This window comes from Gossypium raimondii, chromosome 1 (genome assembly GCF_025698545.1).
Source record: "Gossypium raimondii isolate GPD5lz chromosome 1, ASM2569854v1, whole genome shotgun sequence".
In the NCBI taxonomy this organism is placed as follows: domain Eukaryota; kingdom Viridiplantae; phylum Streptophyta; class Magnoliopsida; order Malvales; family Malvaceae; genus Gossypium; species Gossypium raimondii.
In genome coordinates, this window is record NC_068565.1 from 10,596,935 (window position 1) to 10,620,685 (window position 23,751).

At 31.9% G+C, this 23,751-nt stretch overlaps 4 protein-coding genes and 1 long non-coding RNA gene across 11 annotated transcripts; 2 read left to right on the plus strand and 3 right to left on the minus strand.

Moving 5' to 3' along the window:
- Positions 1 to 12: 12 nt before the first annotated feature.
- Positions 13 to 2,126, minus strand: LOC105781650 (zinc transporter 11). Of its 2 annotated transcripts, none has more exons than XM_012606175.2 (3): positions 1,553 to 2,126; positions 694 to 740; positions 13 to 577 (listed from the first exon to the last, which is right to left on the minus strand). In XM_012606175.2, exons 1-3 carry the CDS (start codon positions 2,028 to 2,030, stop codon positions 80 to 82), a joined length of 1,023 nt encoding a protein of 340 aa, XP_012461629.1. In that variant the 5' UTR covers positions 2,031 to 2,126; the 3' UTR covers positions 13 to 79. The 2 variants fall into 2 exon arrangements, with proteins under 2 accessions (XP_012461629.1, XP_012461626.1); XM_012606172.2 differs by having other exon boundaries at positions 13 to 610; positions 1,553 to 2,120.
- A 1,533-nt stretch (positions 2,127 to 3,659) lies between these two features.
- LOC105766592 (uncharacterized) lies at positions 3,660 to 6,391 on the plus strand. The gene is made up of 4 exons (XR_008196306.1): positions 3,660 to 3,902; positions 4,090 to 4,163; positions 5,804 to 5,859; positions 5,934 to 6,391. It is a non-coding gene; the product is annotated as an uncharacterized LOC105766592 (long non-coding RNA).
- A 1,255-nt stretch (positions 6,392 to 7,646) lies between these two features.
- Positions 7,647 to 10,996, minus strand: LOC105781716 (mitochondrial import inner membrane translocase subunit TIM50). The gene is made up of 10 exons (XM_012606230.2): positions 10,475 to 10,996; positions 10,301 to 10,389; positions 9,749 to 9,785; positions 9,362 to 9,423; positions 9,113 to 9,226; positions 8,869 to 8,973; positions 8,668 to 8,766; positions 8,382 to 8,538; positions 8,155 to 8,257; positions 7,647 to 7,999 (listed from the first exon to the last, which is right to left on the minus strand). Exons 1-10 carry the CDS (start codon positions 10,773 to 10,775, stop codon positions 7,954 to 7,956), a joined length of 1,113 nt encoding a protein of 370 aa, XP_012461684.1. The 5' UTR covers positions 10,776 to 10,996; the 3' UTR covers positions 7,647 to 7,953.
- Positions 10,997 to 13,910: 2,914 nt separating this feature from the next.
- LOC105781673 (meiotic recombination protein SPO11-1) lies at positions 13,911 to 17,693 on the minus strand. Of its 6 annotated transcripts, none has more exons than XM_012606207.2 (15): positions 17,562 to 17,693; positions 17,345 to 17,444; positions 17,060 to 17,136; positions 16,855 to 16,956; positions 16,549 to 16,622; positions 16,306 to 16,322; positions 15,715 to 15,784; positions 15,592 to 15,628; positions 15,441 to 15,488; positions 15,284 to 15,342; positions 15,168 to 15,199; positions 14,935 to 15,040; positions 14,675 to 14,795; positions 14,295 to 14,358; positions 13,911 to 14,186 (listed from the first exon to the last, which is right to left on the minus strand). In XM_012606207.2, exons 1-15 carry the CDS (start codon positions 17,614 to 17,616, stop codon positions 14,051 to 14,053), a joined length of 1,098 nt encoding a protein of 365 aa, XP_012461661.1. In that variant the 5' UTR covers positions 17,617 to 17,693; the 3' UTR covers positions 13,911 to 14,050. The 6 variants fall into 6 exon arrangements, 5 of the variants coding, with proteins under 5 accessions (XP_012461661.1, XP_012461655.2, XP_012461653.2 ...); XM_012606201.2 differs by having other exon boundaries at positions 17,063 to 17,133; positions 17,562 to 17,623; XM_012606199.2 differs by having other exon boundaries at positions 17,060 to 17,133; positions 17,562 to 17,623.
- A 1,196-nt stretch (positions 17,694 to 18,889) lies between these two features.
- LOC105781757 (two-pore potassium channel 1) lies at positions 18,890 to 20,861 on the plus strand. Its single transcript, XM_012606270.2, has 3 exons — positions 18,890 to 19,036; positions 19,449 to 20,395; positions 20,481 to 20,861. Exons 2-3 carry the CDS (start codon positions 19,494 to 19,496, stop codon positions 20,644 to 20,646), a joined length of 1,068 nt encoding a protein of 355 aa, XP_012461724.1. The 5' UTR covers positions 18,890 to 19,036; positions 19,449 to 19,493; the 3' UTR covers positions 20,647 to 20,861.
- The last annotated feature ends 2,890 nt before the right edge of the window (positions 20,862 to 23,751 follow it).

Sequence of the window (23,751 nt, forward strand, 5' to 3'; positions counted from 1 at the left end):
TCATGCATGAGATTTAGTCCATCAATATTTATTGGTCAGATAAACTTTGAGAAATCAGGCCAAAAAGTTGAATATACTTTCAAGTGTCCCAGATCATTACTACAGCGATCACCCCAACACCTAACAAGACAGACAAGAACTTGTGATGGGGTCTGTCGACTGAAACCGTCTTCTGGGGTGCGTAGCCTTTAGCCAGCAGATGGTTTATCGATACGTAGATGAACACTCCACAGGCTAACCCCATTGATATGGCAAAGATCCAGTCTGCTACAGCACCCTGAGTTGTGGCATCTATTATGATCCCAATGGCTACCCCAACAGGACTTGAAATGGCAAATGCAAATGCATAGGCGATGCACGACAACAATGGACGATCCGGGATCATTCGGAGCAGTGCTATCCCCATTGCGATCGCCGCAAATATCTTGTGCAAGGAGATTGTCCACAAGGCTTTCCAAGCATCAGCTTCAGTTTCTGCAACTCCAATTGCTATGCCCTCAAAGACCGAATGGAAGCACAATGCAACGATCAACAGAACGCTATCCCCGAAAGAACTTGCAGATGTGAGAGATAAAGACTGCGCACATGTCGTATCAGTGCCATTACCAACCTAGAAAACGCACAAAATGCTCTAAAATATAAACATAAATCAGTTCTAAAAGGTGGAACAGTTGTTCAGGCTATTTAGCTTACTGGTGGATCGCCTTGACCATGAGGATTCGTTTTGCTCCGCTCAGCCCCTGTAATTCATTTCAGAGAGTAAATTATGAGGTAAGAAAATGAATTGTCCCCACTTTAGGTCTGTTGGTATCTACTTTCGATTTTAGTCAAACAATAGAAATGAAACAATTAGTAAAATTACAACGTTCCAAGTCGGCTGTCTAAGGTAACCTGTTTCTATTATTGGAGGTAGGGTTGCTTCCATTTCTTTGAAGGTTATATTTTCCCCATTGCATATGTCGATATGCAAAAGGGTTGACAATACAGCAAATTATATCGACGAAAAAGTCTACTATGAATAGAGTAATATGTTGCAGTAATATCAATTTCAATAGATATAAATAGTGATTTTAATCCATTAGTGCTCGTAACTTTTGGCTGAAAAAACTAGTAGAACATTAAATATTTTAAAGAACTTCCCACAACTACTTATAACTGCCAAAAGTTGCATAGTTTACAAGCAAATTCTATTGCTTTAGTCCTAAAGTATTACCCAAACAGAAATCCCAGACTTTGAAAGCAACCAAAATGGTTGCTCATCTTTTCCGATGCCTTTTTTTATCTGACAAGTTAATCAAACAAGACAAGACATGTGAAATTTTCTTGTCTCACTTACCAGATATTATTTATACTTAATATAGATTTCTTTATTACGTGGGTCCTGAATTCACTTTGGATTCATCGTCTTCTATCCCATGAACTGGAATTCCAAACCAAGCTGGATCTCTTCTCAATTTCCCATAATTTCTCCAATTCTTAAACAAACACACAATTACGGCAACGCAAAAATTTAAAATTCATGAAAGAGAATAATATGAAAACGTTTGCTTACCTTGAAGCTCCAAATCACCATTGTTACATGAATTCTTCCCTTTCCCGTACACATAAGAAATCACACAATCAGCTAGCATAGTCAACAAATATCCAGCACATGCCAACATAAAGGCGAAAGGGTATTCTTTAGTCGTCAAGTCTCCAAAAGTTTCATTCGCATCACTCAAGAAATGCATCATGGCTGTCCCAAGAAAAACCCCACCGGCGAACTGTGTTCCCAGCACCAAAAAACCCTGGTTCCACTTTAGAAAATAGGGTGACACACCACCTACGAACGTCCCTACAAACACTAGAATCAAGCACCATACCTTGACCAGAATCAAGGATTTGGATCGCAGGTCATGAGGTTCATTCCTTTCACCTGCCTTGTCATCATCATCATCATCACCGTCAGCATGACTGCCCCCGTGGCAGGTGACAGAGATGAAAAGAGAGAGGCAGAGAAAGAAGAAAAAGAGAAAACGTGAGAGCTTCATTGAGAGACTGTGCTTGAATTCAGTTTTTTACGGTTATATAGAAACTAAAAAGAGATGGATAAAAGGGAGGGTTTTCTCATTGTTGTACTGCAAAATACAACGGGAAGTACGAGGACGTAGTTGACGTAACGAGGGTAAACTCAACTAGTCTGAGTTTTGGTCATTTAATTAAAAATAATTATAATTTGATCATTAAATTATTTAAAATTTTTCATTTAAGTCATTAAACTATTTAAAAATTTTATTTACGTTGTTGGACTATTATTTTTTTTTTAAGTTCTGCCAGCGAATTCCAAACGATGATTCAACTATTGTTATAGTAGATCTGTATTTATCAACAAGTAGAAGAACAAATATTAGATCCATATCGATTTGACGGTCAATATTGAAGATTGGAGAAAAAACTATTTGAATTTTGATTAGCAAATTCATTATATTCAAAGCTATTTCATGGAAAAAAATTAAACTATAAAATGAAAAAAAATTTTAATTGTAGGAAGTGCGAACAAAAAAAACCATATAACATTTATTTTAATAGCTTATTAATTTAAATGAAAACCTTTGAATAATTCAATTTCACTAAGTGAAATGATAAAACAAAATTTACCTATTAATGACTAATGGTAATAATCAATAATAGCAATAAAACAACACAATACTCTTTTCTAGATATATTTTCACAGTGGATTTGTCAGTAATGTAGGATTATCCATCATTGATGATCGTAACTCATGTCATGGGAAGTAGATATTTGAATTAAGAAGCAAAATAAGTAAAAGGAAAGGATCTGCAATGGAATATTTGATTTTTATAATTAGGAATTATCGGCGTAATGGTAAAAGGTTAAAAGAAATGATGGCGTGCCGTTGGCTGTGGAAGGAAAGCAACATGACCCGCTGTGATTAAAAACACACAAGTCAATCAAAGTCAAGTAGGATCCACCTTTCCAATTTGCTTTGCCGTGAAGTTGGGTCCGACCGCGTAGACTTCACCGTTCATACTTCGAAGTCGTTGGCTAAGAGTGATGTGTGAACCAACCATAGGACGGCCATTTGCATCAATATGTCAATCCCTCAGCTTAGGGTGCGTAGAAAAGTACAAGTAGAATGATAAATTAAAAAACTAAATTAAATATGTATTTTACAAGGCTTTCTCATTTTTTTATTTTTCTTTTATTTTTGTAACTCTATAAAGAAATTAATTTAATGATAAATCTAATCATTAATGTTTACATATTTTGTTAAAATGACTCTAATTATATTTTTGAATCTTTTTTACCAGCAATATTTTTTTCAATCTACTTTTTTAACAATTTTAATAAAAGTATCATTAGAAAGTTAACGGAATGATATAAAATTTCATGTGAAATATTTTTAATTAGATGTCATTCACTAGTTAGATAACCCAATAAAATAATTGCATGTGAAAAATAATAAAATAAATAATACATTAAATTTAAAAAAAGTATTAATTTAAAGAAAATAAACATTAATAAACAAACATACAAAAAATTAAAACCTTAAACTTATTCATTAAGAGCATGTTTGATTAGGTATATTGGCATCGGTGGGCCCCACTTATTACGCCTCTAATCCATTATTTGGTTCAATATATTGCTATTACGGGGCTAAACCATTACTAACCTAATTGGTGAAATCAACCGATTTCTAATACCTCCCTTTTGCTCCGTTTAGGCGATCCTTTAGTTTACCCTCCCTCTTTTACCTTCCCAGGCTTCACCTTTTATTTTCTTTTTCTTTACAACCGATTTGCTCCTTCTCAACCTTTTCTTTTCTTTTTGTATCATTATAGCTCCAAATTTTTGTTGTTTGATCGAATCCAAAATATTAATCTCAGCTTCGCACAAAAACTGTAAGTCAAATACCTTTCTATCAGCAGTTTATTTCTTTATCATTTTCGTTGAATTTTGCTGCTCGTTTAGTTATTTTTTCGGTCGAATCCGTGATGAGTTATGAATATCGAATATATGTTATCATTATATTTATTTCTTGTTGTAGTTCCTTATTTTTTTTTTATTTTGTTGAAACCAAATGAAAAGAATCAATGGAGGGGCTGATAAAATACCCTAAAATTGAACCAGAAGACAACCAGTTTCAATTCTTATCTCCCCAGGTAATTCTTATTATTTTTTCTTTCTCGTGTTAAATATCTGTTTGGTTGCATTGAAAACCAAAGAAAAGGAACTGGAAAGTTTGTAAATGTTGTTTCTCTGCTTTTTCTAATTGGGTTTAGCCCAGATGGTTGAATGAATAACCTTAACTAAGATAGAATACAATTTTCTATTGTTTATTCTTTTTTTCTTTGAAAAGGGAGCATCTGTTAGTTTTAGTTTTCTTTTTGTTTTGGATTAATTATTATTTAGCTTTTCCAAGTAGAGGGTTGTTCTTAGTATTTCTTTGTATGACAAAATTTGAAGGTTCTTATTGGATGCCTGAGATTGATCGCACTGTTTTAGCATTGCTGCATTGTTAAGGATAGTCAGTAGCTGTTAGTCAAGAGTAGTTGTTAGTCGAAGCTGTTATACAATTGGTTCAATTGTAACTATTTGCTATCCATTATAGTCTGCTAAGGAGTTAATAGTAGCTGTTAGTCGAAGTTGTTATACATATTCTTGTATGAATAGCTATAGAGACTTTATTGTAAAGAGATCATCTTTGCAGATTGATGGTATTTCAATATCAGATGTCTTTCTTCTTGTATATTTAGTGTGTATCTTGATATGCATTGATGTGATTTCCCAGTATTAGAGCAAAGTCATTGTTTAAATTGTAGGTTATTTAATTTGATATGGATTTTAGTACGGCAGCAAATTTTATGTCGAAATGTACCTATAGGCTATAGCATATTTTGCTTCTTTTTTTTTTTTTTGCTCGCATAATATGCTTATCTTTGTTCTTTTAGTTTGTGGAATAACTTGTTAATCTTGGTGAATGATAGCTATTTTTATTTTGATGTTTTTTTTGTTATTGTTGTTTATTGGTTCAAGGAAAAACAATAGTGTTTTTTTAATGATGGTGTTAGGATCTGGAAAAAGTGGAGGATGTAGTAGCTATTATCAGTTTCATTTTGACTAGGTGGTCGAAGTTGGTTGATCTGGCTAAGTAAAATAGTGGCCTCTAACTGCTAACTATGAGATAATTTCCTTGCTGGGGGATGAGACAACCATTCCCACGAAGATTGATGCCGTACTTTGATAACTGATGTATGCATAAGTTAAGTTGAAGGGATTGGAAGGAGTGAATTACAAGGTTGTCAGCATCATCGAAGATATCCAATCCATATGAGATATTTAGGATTAGTTTGGACCAAGTTAATTCATGACTAGCACAAACCAGCCTGAATTATGCTAGTGGATAAATCATTGGTTTTCTAAGAACTCTGTTGTTAATATATTCCAAGGTTCCTCATCCCAAGCATGGGTTATGAATCTTCTTAAAATAATTCCACCAGCTTCTGAACCACTCTGTGTTGCTGCTAATATGATGTTAAAGAAAGCTACTAATGTGCTGAATGTTGCTCTTTCTTTTAGATTTGTGGTTGCAAGCAGTTCTGTGTTTGCTGCCTGTTGTTTAGGGGCTCTTGGGAGTGTCATATTGGGCATCCTTTGTCATGTCGTTTTTTATTTCTATTTTTTGTTTCTCCTGTTTCTCCTTATGTCTGACCTTGTTTCCATTCTTGTTTATTGATGGATATTTTCTTCCATAATGGTTGTTTCCTTTTACTGTGGTTTTTCCTTGTTTCAAAAAGACCAGTTCTGTACTCTGGAATTAGTGATTCAGCCTGGAGGAATTTCAGACTTCCCCATCAGGTATTCTTTCATCCTTCACCTCTTCTTCTTCTCACGGTCCCCATTCCTTATGCATTTGACTTGCTTTTCCTCAGATGATGTCCCCAGCAAACAATACCGGGCCTTCATCTGGCTCACAGATGGATTTCTTAGCTGAGCTTCGTCGTGCAATTCGAAATGGCAATACCGACAACTGACTACTGACAAAGTGTGATAATGGCAGATGTGGACTTATGAAGAACTTCATGAACTTTGCACTCGAAGTACCTGTTGTACGTGTTCATTAGTTACTGAAATCAAATGCTACTTATTTGGGCGATCGTGTTATTCAGTGTAAAGAATGGTCCAGGCATTTGTTTATGTCCTGGTCCTTGGACATGTAATTTAGATGAAAACGTTATGAAATCTGTCAACTATACAGTGATATTATTACTCTGGAACTCTAAGGTGGTGTTTTTATTCTCTTTCCTTTTATGAGACAGTAGTAGGGGAGGGGTATTTTGTTGCCGGACCTGTATGGATTTTGATGAATGCAAATCTCTGTCTAGTAAAATTGAGCTGTTGTTCTTTTTAAGACTGATCATTCATATCTGTGTTTTTAGGGAGGAATGACTGCTAAAGCGAATCAGAGTTGTATTGTTAATTCAAAACTTAAAGCTGCAGTGCCCTTTTTACTCTTTTGTTCAACCTAAAGGTTTGACATGATGATGGGAATTGATATTTGCTTTTCTAACATCGCCCTGAATTAAGCATCTAAAAAGTTTCATTTTTCAAATTGTAGAACAATTATGAATTGGAAAATTTTGTATGAGAGCATTATATTCAGACATCAATAATATATAAGAATATTAATTATTCTTATATAAGAATATCACAAGCAATAACAATCATATATTATGATTTGAGTAAATTCATATAAGAATATTAATTATTAAGAATTTTATTAAATTATATATTTTAATTATAATATATTTAATAATAATTATGTTAATTTATATTTTATAGTATCATATATTATGACTTGAGTAAATTCATATAAGAATATTGATTATTAAGAATTTTATTAAATTATATCTTTTAATTATAATATACTTAATAATAATTATGTTAATTTATATATTATAGTATCATATATTATGATTTGAGTAAATTCATATAAGAATATTGATTATTAAGAATTTTATTAAATTATATATTTTAATTATAATATATTTAATAATAATTATGTTTAAATATGATTAAATTATTTATTATTGATATTAATAATCTTATTAAAATTTAAATAACAATAACAATAATCATTTACTAAAATAAATTTATGCTAAGGATATTCTAGTCATTTTAGTTTTTTCCATTATGCTATTACACCTCTATTCCATTCAACCAAACACAAGATTACTATTACGCCTCTATTCCATTACATTCAACCAAACAGTTAATTTGCTATTACACATCTATTCCATTATACCTCTAATTCATTACACCTCTAATCCAATACACCTCTAATCCAATACAGCGAACCAAACGTGCTCTAAATCTGTTAAAATATGCAATTTGAAAAAAAAAATCAAAAGTTGATGGCCAAAAAGGACTCAAAAATACAATTAAGACCATTTTGACAAAACATGCAAACACTAATGGCCAAATTTATCATTAAACCAAAAAAATTACCTTATCCTTTCCATTTTTTCCTAACAAGCATACAAATGAATTTATATAATTATTTTGTTTTTTGTTTTTTGTTTTTTTCATCTTTTCAATTTTTTCTACCCTACCAAGCAAATCCTTTGAGATAGAGTAACAGAATATTGCAAGAAAGAATACCCTTAAAATCAGCTGTGGAGTGTAAGCTTGCCTACATCTCGGCAAAAATAAAGAAAAAAAAGTCATTTGGTCAGACATTTAAATGATGCAGTTCATCAATTTAATTTATGATCTTCATCAGAAAATGGCTTCTTTACTGGCAAAATTGGAGGGGTGGAAACTGGATTGTCTTTCACATTCTTCAGATTCATCCTGCAGAATGATTTCTGAAAATCCAGAACCATCAACTATACATAACTCCATCCTATGATTTCTGAAATCCACAATCATCGACTATACATGATCCTCTACTCATCTCCACCAGAAACGACCTTGCTGCCTTTGTCCTTGCATTCGCCTGTCCCATCATTCATTACTCCAAATCAAAATGTTTTTTAACAATATTTTAATATGAATCAGATTAGCAACTATTGATGTTATAATCAGCTGTACAAATGGCGTATTTGGGTCAGATTTGACATGACAACGCACAAAGGGAAGAAAACACTTCACCTCTGATACTCTTTAGAACGCTCAAGAAACTCTTTCGCAACATCTTTTCTTTCATAAGATTGCAAGACTTGTCTGATATCAGCTGGACTATTGCGCGCCACATCTGTAGACAGCCAAAACAGATGGTACTACAATCAACAAAAGAACATAGACCCTAACAATTATATTAGATGGGCACATGTCGAACCAAGGCAACAAGGAAAGGGAAAAAACAACATAAGACTCACATTCAAGAAACGGAATAAGATCCAAAAGTGCTGTATCATCTGTCTCAAGTTTATACGGCTTAATAGGGACACAATTTTCTGGTTGAAGGCTGGATTCAAACGCATGAGCACTCACATACAATATCTTGGCTGGATCCCTGTTAAGCTTTGAAAGATCCTGCCAGCGGAACTATTTGTTACAACTGTCTCATACATTAACAAGAATAATGCACTTATTCTAGCAGAAAAACAGAAGGGAAAACCAAAATAGAAGTGCTTCAAAGGAAAGTGATTAACTTTAACATACTCTATAGTGCTTGCCATCCTGATATTTAGTAGCACCCCTTGATAACCTATATCGTATATAATGGTTAGGATCCAGCCTCTCGCAAACAGGATCGACATACTGCCCAAGTCAAAACAAACAAATAAATAAATTAAGGCAACATCAGTTGTCAAATACTTGTATATATTGAATGGTTGTCACAATGACAAAATATCAAATTACCATATTCATCTGGTCAGAATAGACAACAATTTCGTAAAACTTTGCCATATGTTCCAAAAAAGCATCAACTCCAGGTCTTTTGAAGGTACGCCAACCTCTCTCTCGCTTTGCCAACCAAAAAGGGAAAGAAGAAAGAAAAAGAATTACAAACAATTTAACATGAGCTTCAATAATAAAAAATACCAGATAAATAGTTCAAAATTTATAAAGGAAAGCGGAAAATAGTTTATGTGAAAACTCATACCTTCCAATCTGTATAAAGTAATGTCTCATTCAGATCTAGGACAAGTGTGAAAACATGTTGTTCTTGGGGATGCAAATCAGGAAGAAGCTTATCTGAGGTTGGTTCAGTAAACTCCTGCAATACGAGATAAAGTGGAAAAATAGAAAAAAAAAAAAAAAAGAACTTAATGCTAATATAAAGAAGAAAAAACAAAAGATAGGCAGGCAATACTGAAAAACCTGAAACTAAAGCAATAAGAATGGCACTCACCATCACATGTTCTTCCACCATCTTCCTGAGATCCAGGTAAGATTCAAGTGCTTTAGCTGGAACTGGAATGTTACAAGAGAAGAAGCCATGAGAAAATGGGGGTGGAAGCAGAACATGTAAACAAGTCACTCTTAAATAAGTTGACAGAAAGCAATGGTTCCTCCCCCCGCCCCTTTTTTTTTGCTGACTTAACAAATCCTTTTGTAATGAAGTTGCCCAATTTCTCTAAAAGACACTAAACTAGAAACGCTTATCCAAATGCAAACTTAGCTCACTGTGATGCAAATGGTCAATGTATGGAATAAAGAGTGGAGATTGTAGCTATGAATAAAAAAAAAAAAAAAAAAAGGAGAAATAAGAGATAAAGAAACGAAGTAAGGTCATCACCTGTCATTGCAGCAGAGTAGAGCATGCCTCTATATTTCTGAAAAATAAAATGGAAAACAAAACATAACTACTTAAATATCTGATTCTTTCATAGGACCAACTTAATAATGACTGTATCACATTATTAATTCTTAGCTAAGGCATCACAGTTCACACGTGTGCATTCAAATGCATAAGGGCATTAACATACATGATTGCATAACTGATATTGATGCAATCATCATAACGTTACAGCCATTAATCATACAGGAATCACTTCGGAAGCTCTATGATGGACAGGCTTTATGTGATTCTAAACTGATGTGAGCAGCTAAATCACTTTCCTATAGACTGTAAAAGAAATTATAGAAAAATTTACCAACAACTGGAACAGCAATGCAGCGAGCATTACTGCCATCCAACCACATCATAACACATTAATCTCATAGGAATGAGAATCAAATTATACCCAAATCAACCATACGTCTTAAACAAATTGAACAACACTCAATCAAACAACTAAAGTAAAAAGAGAAATTCCTTTTAAAAAAATCCAAACGAACTAAAACTTACTTCAACAGCAGCTGCATCTTCACTAGGAGTATACCTCGCTGCAGCCCGCAATGACTTTGCCTTCTGCTCTACTTCCTCATATGAACACTCTGCAAATCAAATTTATTAAAAAATTAAACATTTTTAAACATATAAAAACCCACATTTTAAATAAGATTTTTAAATAAGACTTACTGTAAGAGAGATAACCGGCATAGCCAATAGCACCAGTTACAGTTGCGAGAAGTCCGTACTTGAGAAAGGTCCAGGATTTCCTTCCTGAAACCTGCGTGGAAGCTTCTGGCGCTGGTGGAGGAGGAGTAGGAGGTGCCGGGTTATCGGAGAGAATGGATTGTGAAGGAATGATCGTTTCTTTAGAAGGATTTGAAGAGGAGGAGGAGGAAGAAACCACTCCTGAACTTAAAACCCTTCGGTAAATGATCTTAGAACTGCAATCATTTGAAACTATTCGGGATCTAAGAACAATTGAAGACATTTTGATTGAGGTTTTGATTTGGTGGTAGTTCTGTTTGATGGAGTTCTAGTAATTGTCTAGGGCTTTACAGATGGAAAGTGTGAATCAGATGCTGAGATTTTAATAGGGGTGTTTGGAAGTCGGTTTTGCCTAATATCTCTGTAGACTCTGGAATGGGAATAAGCTGTTTGGTATAAGCTGTCTTATTATTTTTCTTGGGCTAAACTTTATAAATGTTGACCCAATTACTAATGTTTTGGTCACTTAAAGTTTAATATTTACTGTTTTAATAATAGTTATTGACATTCTTGAAATTTAATATTTTAATTACTCATCCATTAAATCATTAATGGAATATTAATATGATTTTTTTATTAGCATAATAATTAATTTAACTCTCTAATATTTATAGATTTTATCAATTTAATCCTAATTCTAAAAAATAAATAAATTTAACCTCAACTTTACACATTTTGTCAAATTTAATCTTGATTCTAAAATTCAAATTAAAATTTTAAAATAAAAAATTTATTTAACTATTTATCTTTTGACAAAATACATAAAAAGTTATATAAATAAGTGAATACCCATTTTTCTTTTTTCCTTTTTTCTAACCTAAATTTTTTTATTAAAATGATATTTAAAAAAAAACCACAAACAAGACTTAAACTAGATTAAAACTTTTCTCTCTTTTTTTTAGTTTTATTTTATAAACAACAATTTATTTATTATATGTCTAGACTTATTCCTTATTCCTCACCAAATTTATTGAACATTAGGTGGCTTTCGCCCACAACCACTGGCCCCGATAACCTTTACTCTGAACTTCTCAATTTCTATCTCCTCTATTGTCATGCCACTATACTAGGAATCGTTTGTGGAGCTGCCGGCACAACCTTCCACCTAATGAATCTCCAATACCTCATCCTCACTTATATATCCCCAATCATGTCCACCCTCAAACACAACCTCAAACCAACAAACTTGTTCTAGGCAACAACCTAAAGACATTGGTTCTTACCCTTTTTAGCCTCAAGCTATAGGCTTTAACTCAACTTAAACATTATGGCTGTTAATGTAGAAAAATAAAAGTTGAAGTTATTAAGTCTTCTTCATGGTTAAATATGTTTATTTATAAATTTATTATTTTAATAAATAAATATCATGTTAGAAAATGAAAAAAAATAACTATTCATTTATTTATAAATATTTTTATAATTTTGTATGTATTTTAATAAAAATCTTATGTATTTTATCATAAAATAACTTTTAAATAAATTTCATTTTATTTTTTAATTTTAAAATTAAGAATAAATTGATAGAATGTGTAAAGTTTAATATAATATTTGGTGAATTTAGAATAAAGACCAAATTAATAGAATCTATAAATATTAGGGCTAGATTTATTATTATGGCAATAATACAGATCATGCCAACATTCCATTAGTAATTTGATGGAGAAATAATTAAAATATTAAATTTTGATAACGTTAATGATTAAAATAAAAAATTTTAATCCTAAATGACCAAAACAAAAAATCATTAATAATTGGATAACCATTTATATATAGTTTAGCCTAACTCTTTTCGAAAGCAAGAAGAATATTAACATAATTGTCATCATTAATAAAGGGATTTTTAATCGGGATGTCTGGAAATCGGCGTTGGTGGCACTCCCTGTCCCTGATCCCTGTTTGGTAGCTTAAAAATGTTGGGTACATTTTGATTTACCTCATCAATGTCATCCTACAGCATCTATATTGTTTAAGATAATGGATCCAATATCAATTTAACTAAAATTACTTGTCTCCCATGTAACTTATCATTGCATAATTGACAATATTTTTAGTTACACTTACACTAAGGAATCACAATAATAAAAATATGACATGATTACTTGAAAAAAAGGGCATGACATATATTTTTGCGACCAATGAAATATTGACATGCAATACTTTGATTATACTTTGAAGAAAGAAAACAAAACAATAAAGAATATAAAATAAAATAATATATTTTTCTCTAAAAGGAAAAAAATTAAAAATAAAAATCCAGAAAAACTAGAATATATACATTTTATTTTTATTTTATTTTATCTTTTCCTAAATTTTAAGATCTATACAAAATATATACTTTTTTATGTTTAAAAAATTGAATTTTCTGATAATATCATTTTCCTTGAATTTTTCCTCATATTTTTAAAATTTATTTTCTAGATTTTTCATTTTTGAAAAAAAAGATTTAAAAAATGAAATTTTTATGTTTCGCTTTTAAAAATGTTTTTTTAATTTAAATATTAAAACTATAATAAACTTGAATTTAATGAGCAATTTGATAGATGAACTTTGATCATGGATCAAATGTAGACACAAAGTTTTAATTTTGATTCAATTATACACTTTCAAAAAATAAATACATCAAGTGTTTTTTCATATTTTATAAATATAATTATTTTTATATACAATATGTAATCATAAAATGATATTATATCGTTAATTATGTTTGCAATTTATAAAAACTGAGTCAAATTAAAATTTCATTTATAATATTATACATTTGGTTGTAGTATTGAGATTTATTCATTTAACATTTTAAATATATACTTTTAAAATTTTCTATTTTCATATTTTTAGAACATTTTTTTCTTTCATGGTAGTGCATGTCATAAAAGTACCATGTCACACTTTTGTTATGACTAGCGTAAAAGTATCAAATGCACTTAAATTATAAGTTTGAAATTGAGAAATTTTTAAGTATTATATTTGTATGATTGGTTAACATCAACTCTGTTAACAAATTATCAAATGATTAAATTATTAAAATAAATATCATATGTTAAATGGGTTAAATAAGTAAATTAACTTATTTTTAAAAATAAAAATAAAAGATCACTCCTTAAGAATTTGGATTTGAGTGCACAAGAATATTACCAACAATCAAAATTAAATTAACAACATTATTTATTTATTTCCTTTTTTCCTACTTTTATTTTGTTGCTCAACCAAGTGAAATAGCATTTGTCAAGAGAGGTTTCTGCTGCCTGATCAAATTTGAAATATGTTATATATTATATATTTTTGTATTTTGTGCTTTATAATTAATTATCCCTTGTTTGGAAGTCTATGCATAATTAAGGGTTGGTTTTATGGAAAAGTCTTCTAATGCCAATGAAACTACTAAATTTGTCTAAATACACCGGCATAATTGAGTTTGAATCTTCTAAGGATATATACTGCAACTTTCTAATAGTCAAAGTTGTGATTAGTACACTTAAGGTTAAATGTAGTTGCAAATTATCAAACCTGACAAATAGATTTTATTTCTTGAATCTTACCTGGAATATAGACCTCAGACAAGAAAGAAAGTGAGTGAACCGATAATGCTTCAATCTCGAATTTAGTTCCTCTTTGCAACATCAACTCTAGTTCCGATCTTCAACATGCAGGAAGAGCAAAAGAGAGGCCCCACTTCTTAATTCTATAATTCAATAAATCATCCATAAATAGTAAATACTTTAAGATAAATGTTAGGAAATTCTACCTCCAATCTGGCACTTCTTGGTGAAGGTAGCATCTCTGTAACATGGCTTCAGTTTTCCTCTTATCTGGCAGTCAGGAGATGCTGGAATTTAAAAAATAAAAATAAAAAAAGAATAGTAAACTCAACGGGTTATGGTAACACCCCAATCCCACAAACAGTATCAAGACCAACAATACCTCGTAAGTTGAGTTTTGATACCTTTTGAGGAGACCCACACTCAATCCCCAAGGCATTGGCTGTTTTGACTTGAAAGTGTCACTGTAATTTTTACATTATATCATAGGATATGATATCCTCAAAATTACTCGACATGGGATTGGGGTGTTACAGGAATTATGAGGGTGCCGGTGGCAGCCACTGATCTTTACTGTATGTATCACCTTCTATGGTCAAAGGCAATAGACATTGCTTAGGAAGATCGTAGTTCTCAGAATCTGAAGGAAAAGCTCCAAGCCATTGGATCTGTGGGACTCGTAGAAATTTGGCATCATATGCCATTTGCTAAGAAACAGATTCCATAAGAAAGGATTCATGTCATAATGCTGAAATGAATGACTAATGGCCATCAACAATCTGATGAAAACTAATCTACTTGTCTGTTGCTTGAGTAAAAACTTTTTCTAGGAAATCAATAACATACCATCGAACCAAACCTGTAAGTAGCCAGGATGTCAAAGCCATATGGATCACAATCAACCAAGCAATAGACAGGAAGACATAACTTGTCCACGAGCAGTCGCAAAAACCTGAAAGAGTAACATGTCCAGTAATTGATAAATGCAGAAAGATGCCCACACAAAGAATTTTTAATCCCTGTTTCCTTCTAAATACTTGGGACATTATTTTTTATTTTTCTTTTAATCTTTCCTTCACCTTCTTGTGGGAACATCCGGATAGCCTCTTCCCTGAAGAAGAAAGAATTTTGACAAAAATTTAGCCAAATATTAAGCAATTTAAATGAAGGTCATGTGAGCTAAGTTTATGCTTACTGTGATGACAATGCAACGGTTTTTGCTGCAAAACTTGTCATTTTCTAATCGTTGGAAGACTTCATTCATGCCAACCATTCAACAATGAAGGTTCAATCTACATATATTTTGGCCATTCATCTGCTCTACAACATGATTATTGCCAAAAAGAGTTCACCTGATTCTTTCTCTACAACAAGTATATACAGGGCGGCGCTTACAAGATCTGCATGTGGTAACCAACGGAAGCTTAAATCTGACGACATTCATCTTCTTGCTCATATGTGATAGTTATAAATATTATCCTTAGCTTAACATTTATTAGTTACCTTTAACATCCTCAACAAGCACAGGAATTGTATGGGCCTGCATTTGAAATAGATACCAACATATAAAACATGAATTAGATATCTATGATGCCATGAACTCAGAGACCGTTCTCCCATTCTTACAGTGTTGGGGCTATTTATGCAATCAAATTTCCTTCCTGCTTCAAAGAACCTTAACCATCCCATTACCAACCTATAACAGTTATAAAAAAGATAGATATCAGAATAATTAATCTTTGAGAAAGGCAAATATGAGCAATGGGACAATGGTGATACAAGCTGACTCCACAATTAAATAAATGAAACAAAGGCTTCCAGCTGAAAGTAAGTCACCTTTTATTTATTTATCTAACCATTATAACCAGTTCACCATCCATCAGTTCTTGAACCCGTTTTTACCTCTGTTAGTCAATGAAATACTGATAAAATTGCACAATAGATCTCGCTGTCATAAGTTTACCTCAGATTTTTGCAAACAAGTGTACAGGAACGGTTCATTCAGTTAAAGACAACTCATTTAACTTATCAAATTCTAAGGTTTAAACAACTCATGTTTGGCATGCTAACATCTCGAACTAATGACCAAGGAACAAAAATGCCTAGCATTTACTAATCAATAACATACATAAATTGAATGACTAAAGAACTTGAAATGCATTATTTGAAGATAAATTTGCCAGAAATATGTTATATAGTTTCTTCAGTCTTCCTCACCCATTTCCAACAGAAACCTGCCAAAAGAATATGCGTCAAATGTCTCAAATAAAGTAGATCTCTATTCACTAGTTTAGATATCTCTAAAGTTTCAGGGCCTTCTTTTTTGTGTGTACAAAAACTAGCAGAAGAAAGTCAACTCTGGAATGTGATACATGAGATTAGAATTTTAATGTCTTTTTCTAACTTCTACTATATGTTCTACCCACCCCACATTTCTCATTAACAGTACAGGTTACCAACCACGTTTAGATTGTGCCGACTGCATTGCAGAAGGATGCATATGTCATTAATTGCTCTGTCTACAACAGACTGATCTGTATCACAATACATGAACAAACACCCAAAAGAAAAGTGTATTAAATCTTTAAATTGCACAAGTTAAACAGAATTGTCATCACTGTTCTCTGAAGTAGCAAAGATCATTGCAAATCAATAGAATTGAGCAAATTGTCACCAATAACAGAGAGAAGTAAGAACAACGACTAAACAAGTCCCTGTCCTCTGATTCAAACAAGCAGATCTTTCAATGCAGTAACGAAATTGGACCTGAAAATATTAATGGATGCATGTAATATATATCTCTCTTTGACGCATGTTTGTTTTCTTGAAGAAGTTGTTGAACTATCAATAACACCCTCAATAACACATCTGAAAAAGATTAAAACCAACAAATAAAATTCTTCCACTTGGAATTCAAATATAGACAAAAAAGATCTGGAAATCGAAATGTAAGCAACTTTTTTAACTTAACTACCAATTCTATGGACATGGCTTTCCTTCTGAAATGTAAGAATTTCATGCCCACTGGGCTTATTAGACCTGCAACTGCTGCATTCAACACAGTACTAGCAATGTATTCAACCTTCCTTTTTTCTTTTTCTCTCTCAAAAAGATAATTCAAATTAAAGAATATTTGCAAAACAATTAACAAATATTCTCATTAAATCTCATATTTAGATTAGATAAGCTCGCGTAAAAAGAGAATAAAAGAACGCATAAATTCAAGAAGGAAAAAAACGTAAAATTTATTTCAAACCAAATTGAATCAAGATTGGTGCAGTAGGTTCTGAAGCTTTGGATGAAAATCAACGGAGATAGTCCTTCGCTCAAATCCTCCAAGATCGACAGCGTAAACTCTGCAAACAAAGGAAAGGTTATTTTGAATTTTCAGAGAAAATTAACCAAAAGAAAGGAAAGAATCAAAGAAATTTGGAAACCAGATAATTATATTGAAGGTTTGGTTAACGAAAAACCTTTGATTTTTCTTAGCAGATCTCTAGAGCGAGTACTTGAGTGAATTCCCTCCATTTTTTATTTTTCTTTCTGCTTTTGGATTTGAGAAGTTTAAGAAATAGGAGTATTTATAGTCGTAAGATTTGTTTTCCATTCGGGTCGGACCCAATGTTGTCGGTTTTGTTACGCCTTCTTTTGAGCTCTCTTTTAATTAATCAGGGTCATTTCTTTTTGTCATGAAAGGGGAGAAATTTATTTAAATATACCGGGTCATACAGAGAAGTGCTATAACAATCGGTAAACTATTAAAATAGTCACTTTAGTTTGTCTCAGATTACATTTCAGTTATTTATTTTAAAATATTACGTTTTAGCCACTTATATTAGCATGTTATAACATTTTAGTCACTAAGTGTTAATTGTCGTTAACGGTGTAACGATAAGCTGACGTGGCACGTTAAATCATCTTTTCAAACAAAAATTTTAGGTTAAATTATACAATTGGTCCCTATATTTCTTTCATTTTGAGTAATTTAATTCTTTTTCTTTTACATTAAAAGAGATGGAGAAGGGAAGAAAATAGAGGGAGAAACAAAAGAAAACGAAAAAAAAAGGAAAGTTAAAAGTACATAAAAAGAAAAAAATTTAAATTACTCAAAACGAAAAAATATGGGGACCAATTGTATAATTTAACCTAAAATTTTTATTTGGAATGATGATTTAATGTGTTAAGTCAGCTTACTGTTATACTGTTCATGGCAATTAACAGCTCAGTGATTAAAATGATACAACATGTTAATGTAAATGACTAAGACGTAACATTTCAAGTATAAATGATTAAAATATAACTTGAGGGAAACAAAAAGACTATTTTGATAGTTTACCATAAATTTTAATTACATAAAATTCATTAGCGGTCCTAACATTAGACAAAACAATACACTTTTAGCTCGAGCCATAGCGTCGACACAATAAGTGCTCTCCCGTTATAGTGGAATCTAGTCAATAAAATCCTGCAATCATGTAATAGAGGTTCGAGTAAAACAATAATATTAGAAGAACACTTAAATGAGATCAAGAACAAACATGTGGGTGATATTCATTCTTCGAGCAAACATAAGACAATCCGGAGTGTGGTGAGTTTAACTTCATAACAGGAGATCAATTTAAGGGAGTACAGATAAGTAATATTTTTATATATTAATAATGAAACGACAAACGTTGGTTGAATTTGCGAGCACCCATACCTAGTAATGTGTGTTTTAAATACTCAGGTCCCATCCCATCGATTTCCCACAAATAATAAATACACTAGGATACATTTAAAATGCAATCCTCCACATAAAACAAGGTTCTGTTAGCGTCCCATACTTAAACCTCTATCTTTCTCCTTCAACCAATCAGAAGCTCTGCTAAGTTTTAGCTAAAAAGTAGCGACAAAACATCAGCACTCCACTGATAGAAACTTCGGATTGGATCTTCTACCAAATTCTAAGGTAAGTTTCCAATAATACTTTGTATTATTTTCAGCTTTGGTTCTCAGCTTTGTATGAAAAATATGAGCTTTAAACTTATAAAAGGTCTCATAGATCTTGGCCAGTCCTGAATCTTTCACATTGGAGTCATTAATGCGGATAATTCTCCCAAGTTTCACTTTTGGTTCTACTAGCTACTAACTGGACTTCCATCTTTGTTCTCGGGATGCTTCAGTGATCAGTGATAAAGGGATTTATGGAGTGAAATTTTAGATTTGGTTTAAGAACATCAACTGCATTGGGATGAATTTATTTGTAATTGAAACAAACTTTAAGAACATCATAAGAGCCCCTTATCCCTCGACTCAAGTCGTATACTTCATGACACATAAATTTGATCACTTGGTTTACTTTAATTTTCTGAATATTGCAGAGTTCCTGGTAGTGAGTTGTTACTTGTTTCTGCTGAATCTTCCTAATGGCCTCAAACCAGCCTTTGGTATCGGGATCGGCGACTCCCAAAACTCAAACCAGCAATGTGGATAGACCAAAGAAAAGGAGGGTTCGACGTGTTCGAAGTGCCCCTTTAGCACATTTTGCTCCTACTGATGCTAATGGAGATGATGATGCACTTCTACGTTCCGAGTCCATTTTCGGGAGATTTAATCCAACTCTTAAGAAGGTAGCACTGTCTTTGACGGTAATAGTATACATGGGTTTAGGCACAATTTGCTTTTATACAATCAGGAACCAAATCAAAGGGAAGAAAACAAATGCAATTCTTGATGCTCTTTATTTCTGTGTTGTTACAATGACCACTGTTGGATATGGAGACCTTGGTCCTAACAGCAACCTAGAAAAACTACTTGCCTGTGCTTTTGTCTTCAAAGGAATGGCTCTAATTGGACTTATACTGGCCAAAGCTGCTGACTACTTGGTGGAGAAGCAAGAAAAATTGCTGTTTAGAGCCTTACATATGTACAAAAAAGATGGTGAAATTGAGGTTCTAAAGGAGGTTGAGCATAACAGGGTGAAATACAAGTTTTACACAACATCGATCCTTCTTGTCGTGTTTGTAGTAACCGGTACCTTCTTCCTATATAAAGTAGAGAAATTGGACCTAGTCGATACATTCTACTGCGTTTGTTCTACCATTACAACCTTGGGGTATGGAGATATAAGCTTTTCAAGCAAAGGGGGTCGTGTTTTTGCTGTGTTTTGGACATTAACAGGCACTATATGCGTGGCTAAGTTTTTTCTCTACGTTGCTGAGGTAAACACAGAGAACAGACAAAGAGCACTGGTGAAATGGGTTCTTAGTCGAAGAACAACAAGTTTGGATTTGGAGGCTGCTGATCTTGATAATGATGGAGTTGTTGGGTAAGGATTTGTAGATGCTATCTTTCTCGTTTCCTAATGCTTTCTTTTTATCAGCTCAACGTGCTAGTGGCTTTATTTTATGCAGAGCTGCAGAGTTCGTTCTATTCAAACTTAAAGAAATGGGGAAGATTTGCCAACAGGATATTTCAGTTATAATGGAGGAATTCGAGGAACTAGACTTGGACCAGTCTGGGACCTTGACAGTATCTGATATAGCTCTAGCTCAATCCGTTGAAACCAGGAGTTCATAGCAACATGACATATAACGACATCTATCGGAGGAAGGAGGTGAATGATGTTAATCTTAGAGCTATTCTCTAAACCTGTAATACCAACTTTTAATCATTTATAGATGGCTGTTTTGAGTTATTGAATTGAACCTCTTTACCTCTGTGTATATGAATAACAAGTAATAGCCTAAACTTTTCCTTGTGTGAAGGCATCCAATCAAACAGTTCTGATTAAAAAATCCACTTTTTCTTTATTTGTTTCTCATAACTGGTGTTTAATTAAAAACAATCCTAATTTGATCTTTGTTTGACACATTTCATGGATTTTAGTGGGCAATGGTGTGAATTATGATGGCTGGGTTATTTCCTAATGACGGGTCATTGGATACAATAACTAAGTTTTTATGCTCCTTTTCTATGAGAAGAAAATCGCCACCTGTTGACTCTACATTAAAAAAATCCCTAATGACTGAATGCTCAACACGTGGCTAACTTTCAAAAATTAAATTTCAAAGTTATTTGTTTTGTTTTCAAATTTTAGATTTGGTTTTTTTTAATTTACATTTTATATTCATGGTGTATGTTTTGTATTTAAATGATGTTTTAGAAATAATTAGTTCACAGATTATTTTTCAAAAAATCATTTTCTAAAATATTCTTTTATATTTTAATTATTTTTACAACCTCGTTATATTTTTAAAAGGTGAATTAATGTGTTAACTTATTTCCATACTATTGATTGATTGAGTGTTTTATTGAGTTGGTGTTACTTTTAACCCGATCACCAACGGCTAGGAAAATTATAAAAATATTATCGTAATTATTTTAGTCTTTTCATTTTAACAAAACTAATAAAAATATGCACATTGTGAGATTTGAACTCGTGCCAATTGTTGGATTAATAAAAGGGTTAAATTATATTTTGGGGTTTAAACTTGATAACTTTTGTTCAGACCCCAATGTGGAAAAAGTTATCAAGTTTAGACCCCAAATAGTTATTTAACCCTTGATAAAATTTACCACTCAACCAAAGCTTCATTTCGATGTATGTTTATATATTAATATGCACAATTTATTATCTCTATCAGGTGTATATTAAGTGTTTTACTGAATTGGGTCACTCTGACTGAGCCGCCAACTCGATTAAGAAATGATAGAAATACCCTTCTATAATTAAATTAAGTTATACTATTTGAGGGTGTTAAAATAGAAAGTCTAAGATACGTATTGGTGGGATTTGAACTTGCATAAATTAAATTAATAAAACCTTAAATTTATCACTTAGCCAAAACTTCATTTTGATATATATTATACATTTTTTATTTTAATATGCACAAGTTATTATCTTCATTAGTTATATCTATACTTACTTTTTATTAAGTGTTTTATTGAGTTGGCGTCACTCTCAACGGTCACCAATAAAAATAAGCTATATTATTAGAGGTATTTTAGTCTTTTATTTTAACAAAACCAATAAAAATATGCATATTGTGAGATTTGAACCCATATTAGTTGTTATTAAATTAATAAAATCTTAAATTTACCACTCAACCAAAACTTCAATTTAATATATTTAATATATTTTTATTGTTATATTCATATTAAAATATATTAAAATGAAGCTTAGCTTGAGTGATAAATTTAAAGTTTTATTAATCTAATTGATGTGGGTTCAAATCCACAATATGCATATTTTAATTGGTTTTGTTAAAATGAAAAGACTAAAATACCCTCAAATAGTATAACTTATTTTAATTATGGAATGATGTAATAGCTTTGAATTTTTAGTGGTGTCGGAATGGTGATTCGAGATCACTAAATCTGACAAACGAGTAGAAAATATTATAAATTTAGTAAGTATAAGTTAAATGTGAAGTTAGGAAAATTTTGAAATAGTGAATAGTGTACTAGGAATAAATATTAAAATAATTAAAATAAAAAACGAGGTATCGAGACCTCGAAGATTTTAAACCGAGCCATAAATATTTTAGAAATATTTATAGAGTGTCATTGAGTTGGTATTAAAGTTTCGTTAGAAAATTTTAACGTTTGGATAGTTAATTAACTAAAAGGACTAAATTGGAAATAGTGTAAAATTTGTTAAATTGGGATTAAATAGCTTAAGTGACTAAAGTGGAGGGATTTAAAGGCTATTAGGCCCAAATTATATGGGCTGGACGGTTGGGTAAGAAAATCAGCAGAATGTAAGGAGAAACAGGGGCAAAATTGGAAACTTAACAAATTAAACATTTAAAACAAAGACAAAAGTGAAAAATCTAGAGATCTCTTCACAATTTATCAGCAAAACGCCATAGGAGGTTTGGAATAAGCTGGTTTTCATATTTTTGAATCATGTAAGTTTAATTCTTGATTATTTCTTCTAATTTTGTGATTTTGATACTTTTACAATTAGGTCCAACTAATTATTTCATTAGTTTTTGATTCCATGGTGATTTTGAAAGTTACCATTGATTAGTGTTGGATTTTTGAAAAGTTGGGAATTAAGGTTTGGTGTTGCGGTTTTGAGTATGAAAGGCTATGTAGTAGTCTAAAATAGTTGGAAAAGGTGTTAATTGAGAAAATTAGATCAATTGAGGGTTAATTGAGTAGGGATCAAATTGTAAAACTGTAAAGTTTGGGGTAAAAGTGCAACTTCGAAAATTAAAGGGCATAAATTGTGAAATGAATTAGAATTGAATTAAATGTTGATGAATGAATAAATTTGCATTTTAGATCGAGAACACAAAACAAGTCGAGGAAAAGAAAAAGTAGCCGATTAGTCCACGAACTTTTACAAATTCGCAAATCGATCCGTAAGTTCATATGGCTGAAATTTAATGATTAAATGTTAATTTCATGAATTATACAATGTATGGTGAAATGTATTTATTGTTGAAATGAGAATAAAATAAAAATGTGAAAATCGAATAAATGATCAAATTAAGTGGAACGTCGGATTTGAGTACTTCGATCAAGTGACAAAGTGATAAGTGGTAGTTTTAGCTACACTTATCGATCAAGAAACAAAGTGATAAGTGGTTACACTTATCGATCAAAAACAAAGTGATAAGTGGCTACACTTATCCGATCAAGTGATAAAGTGATAAGTGGTAGCTTCACTACACT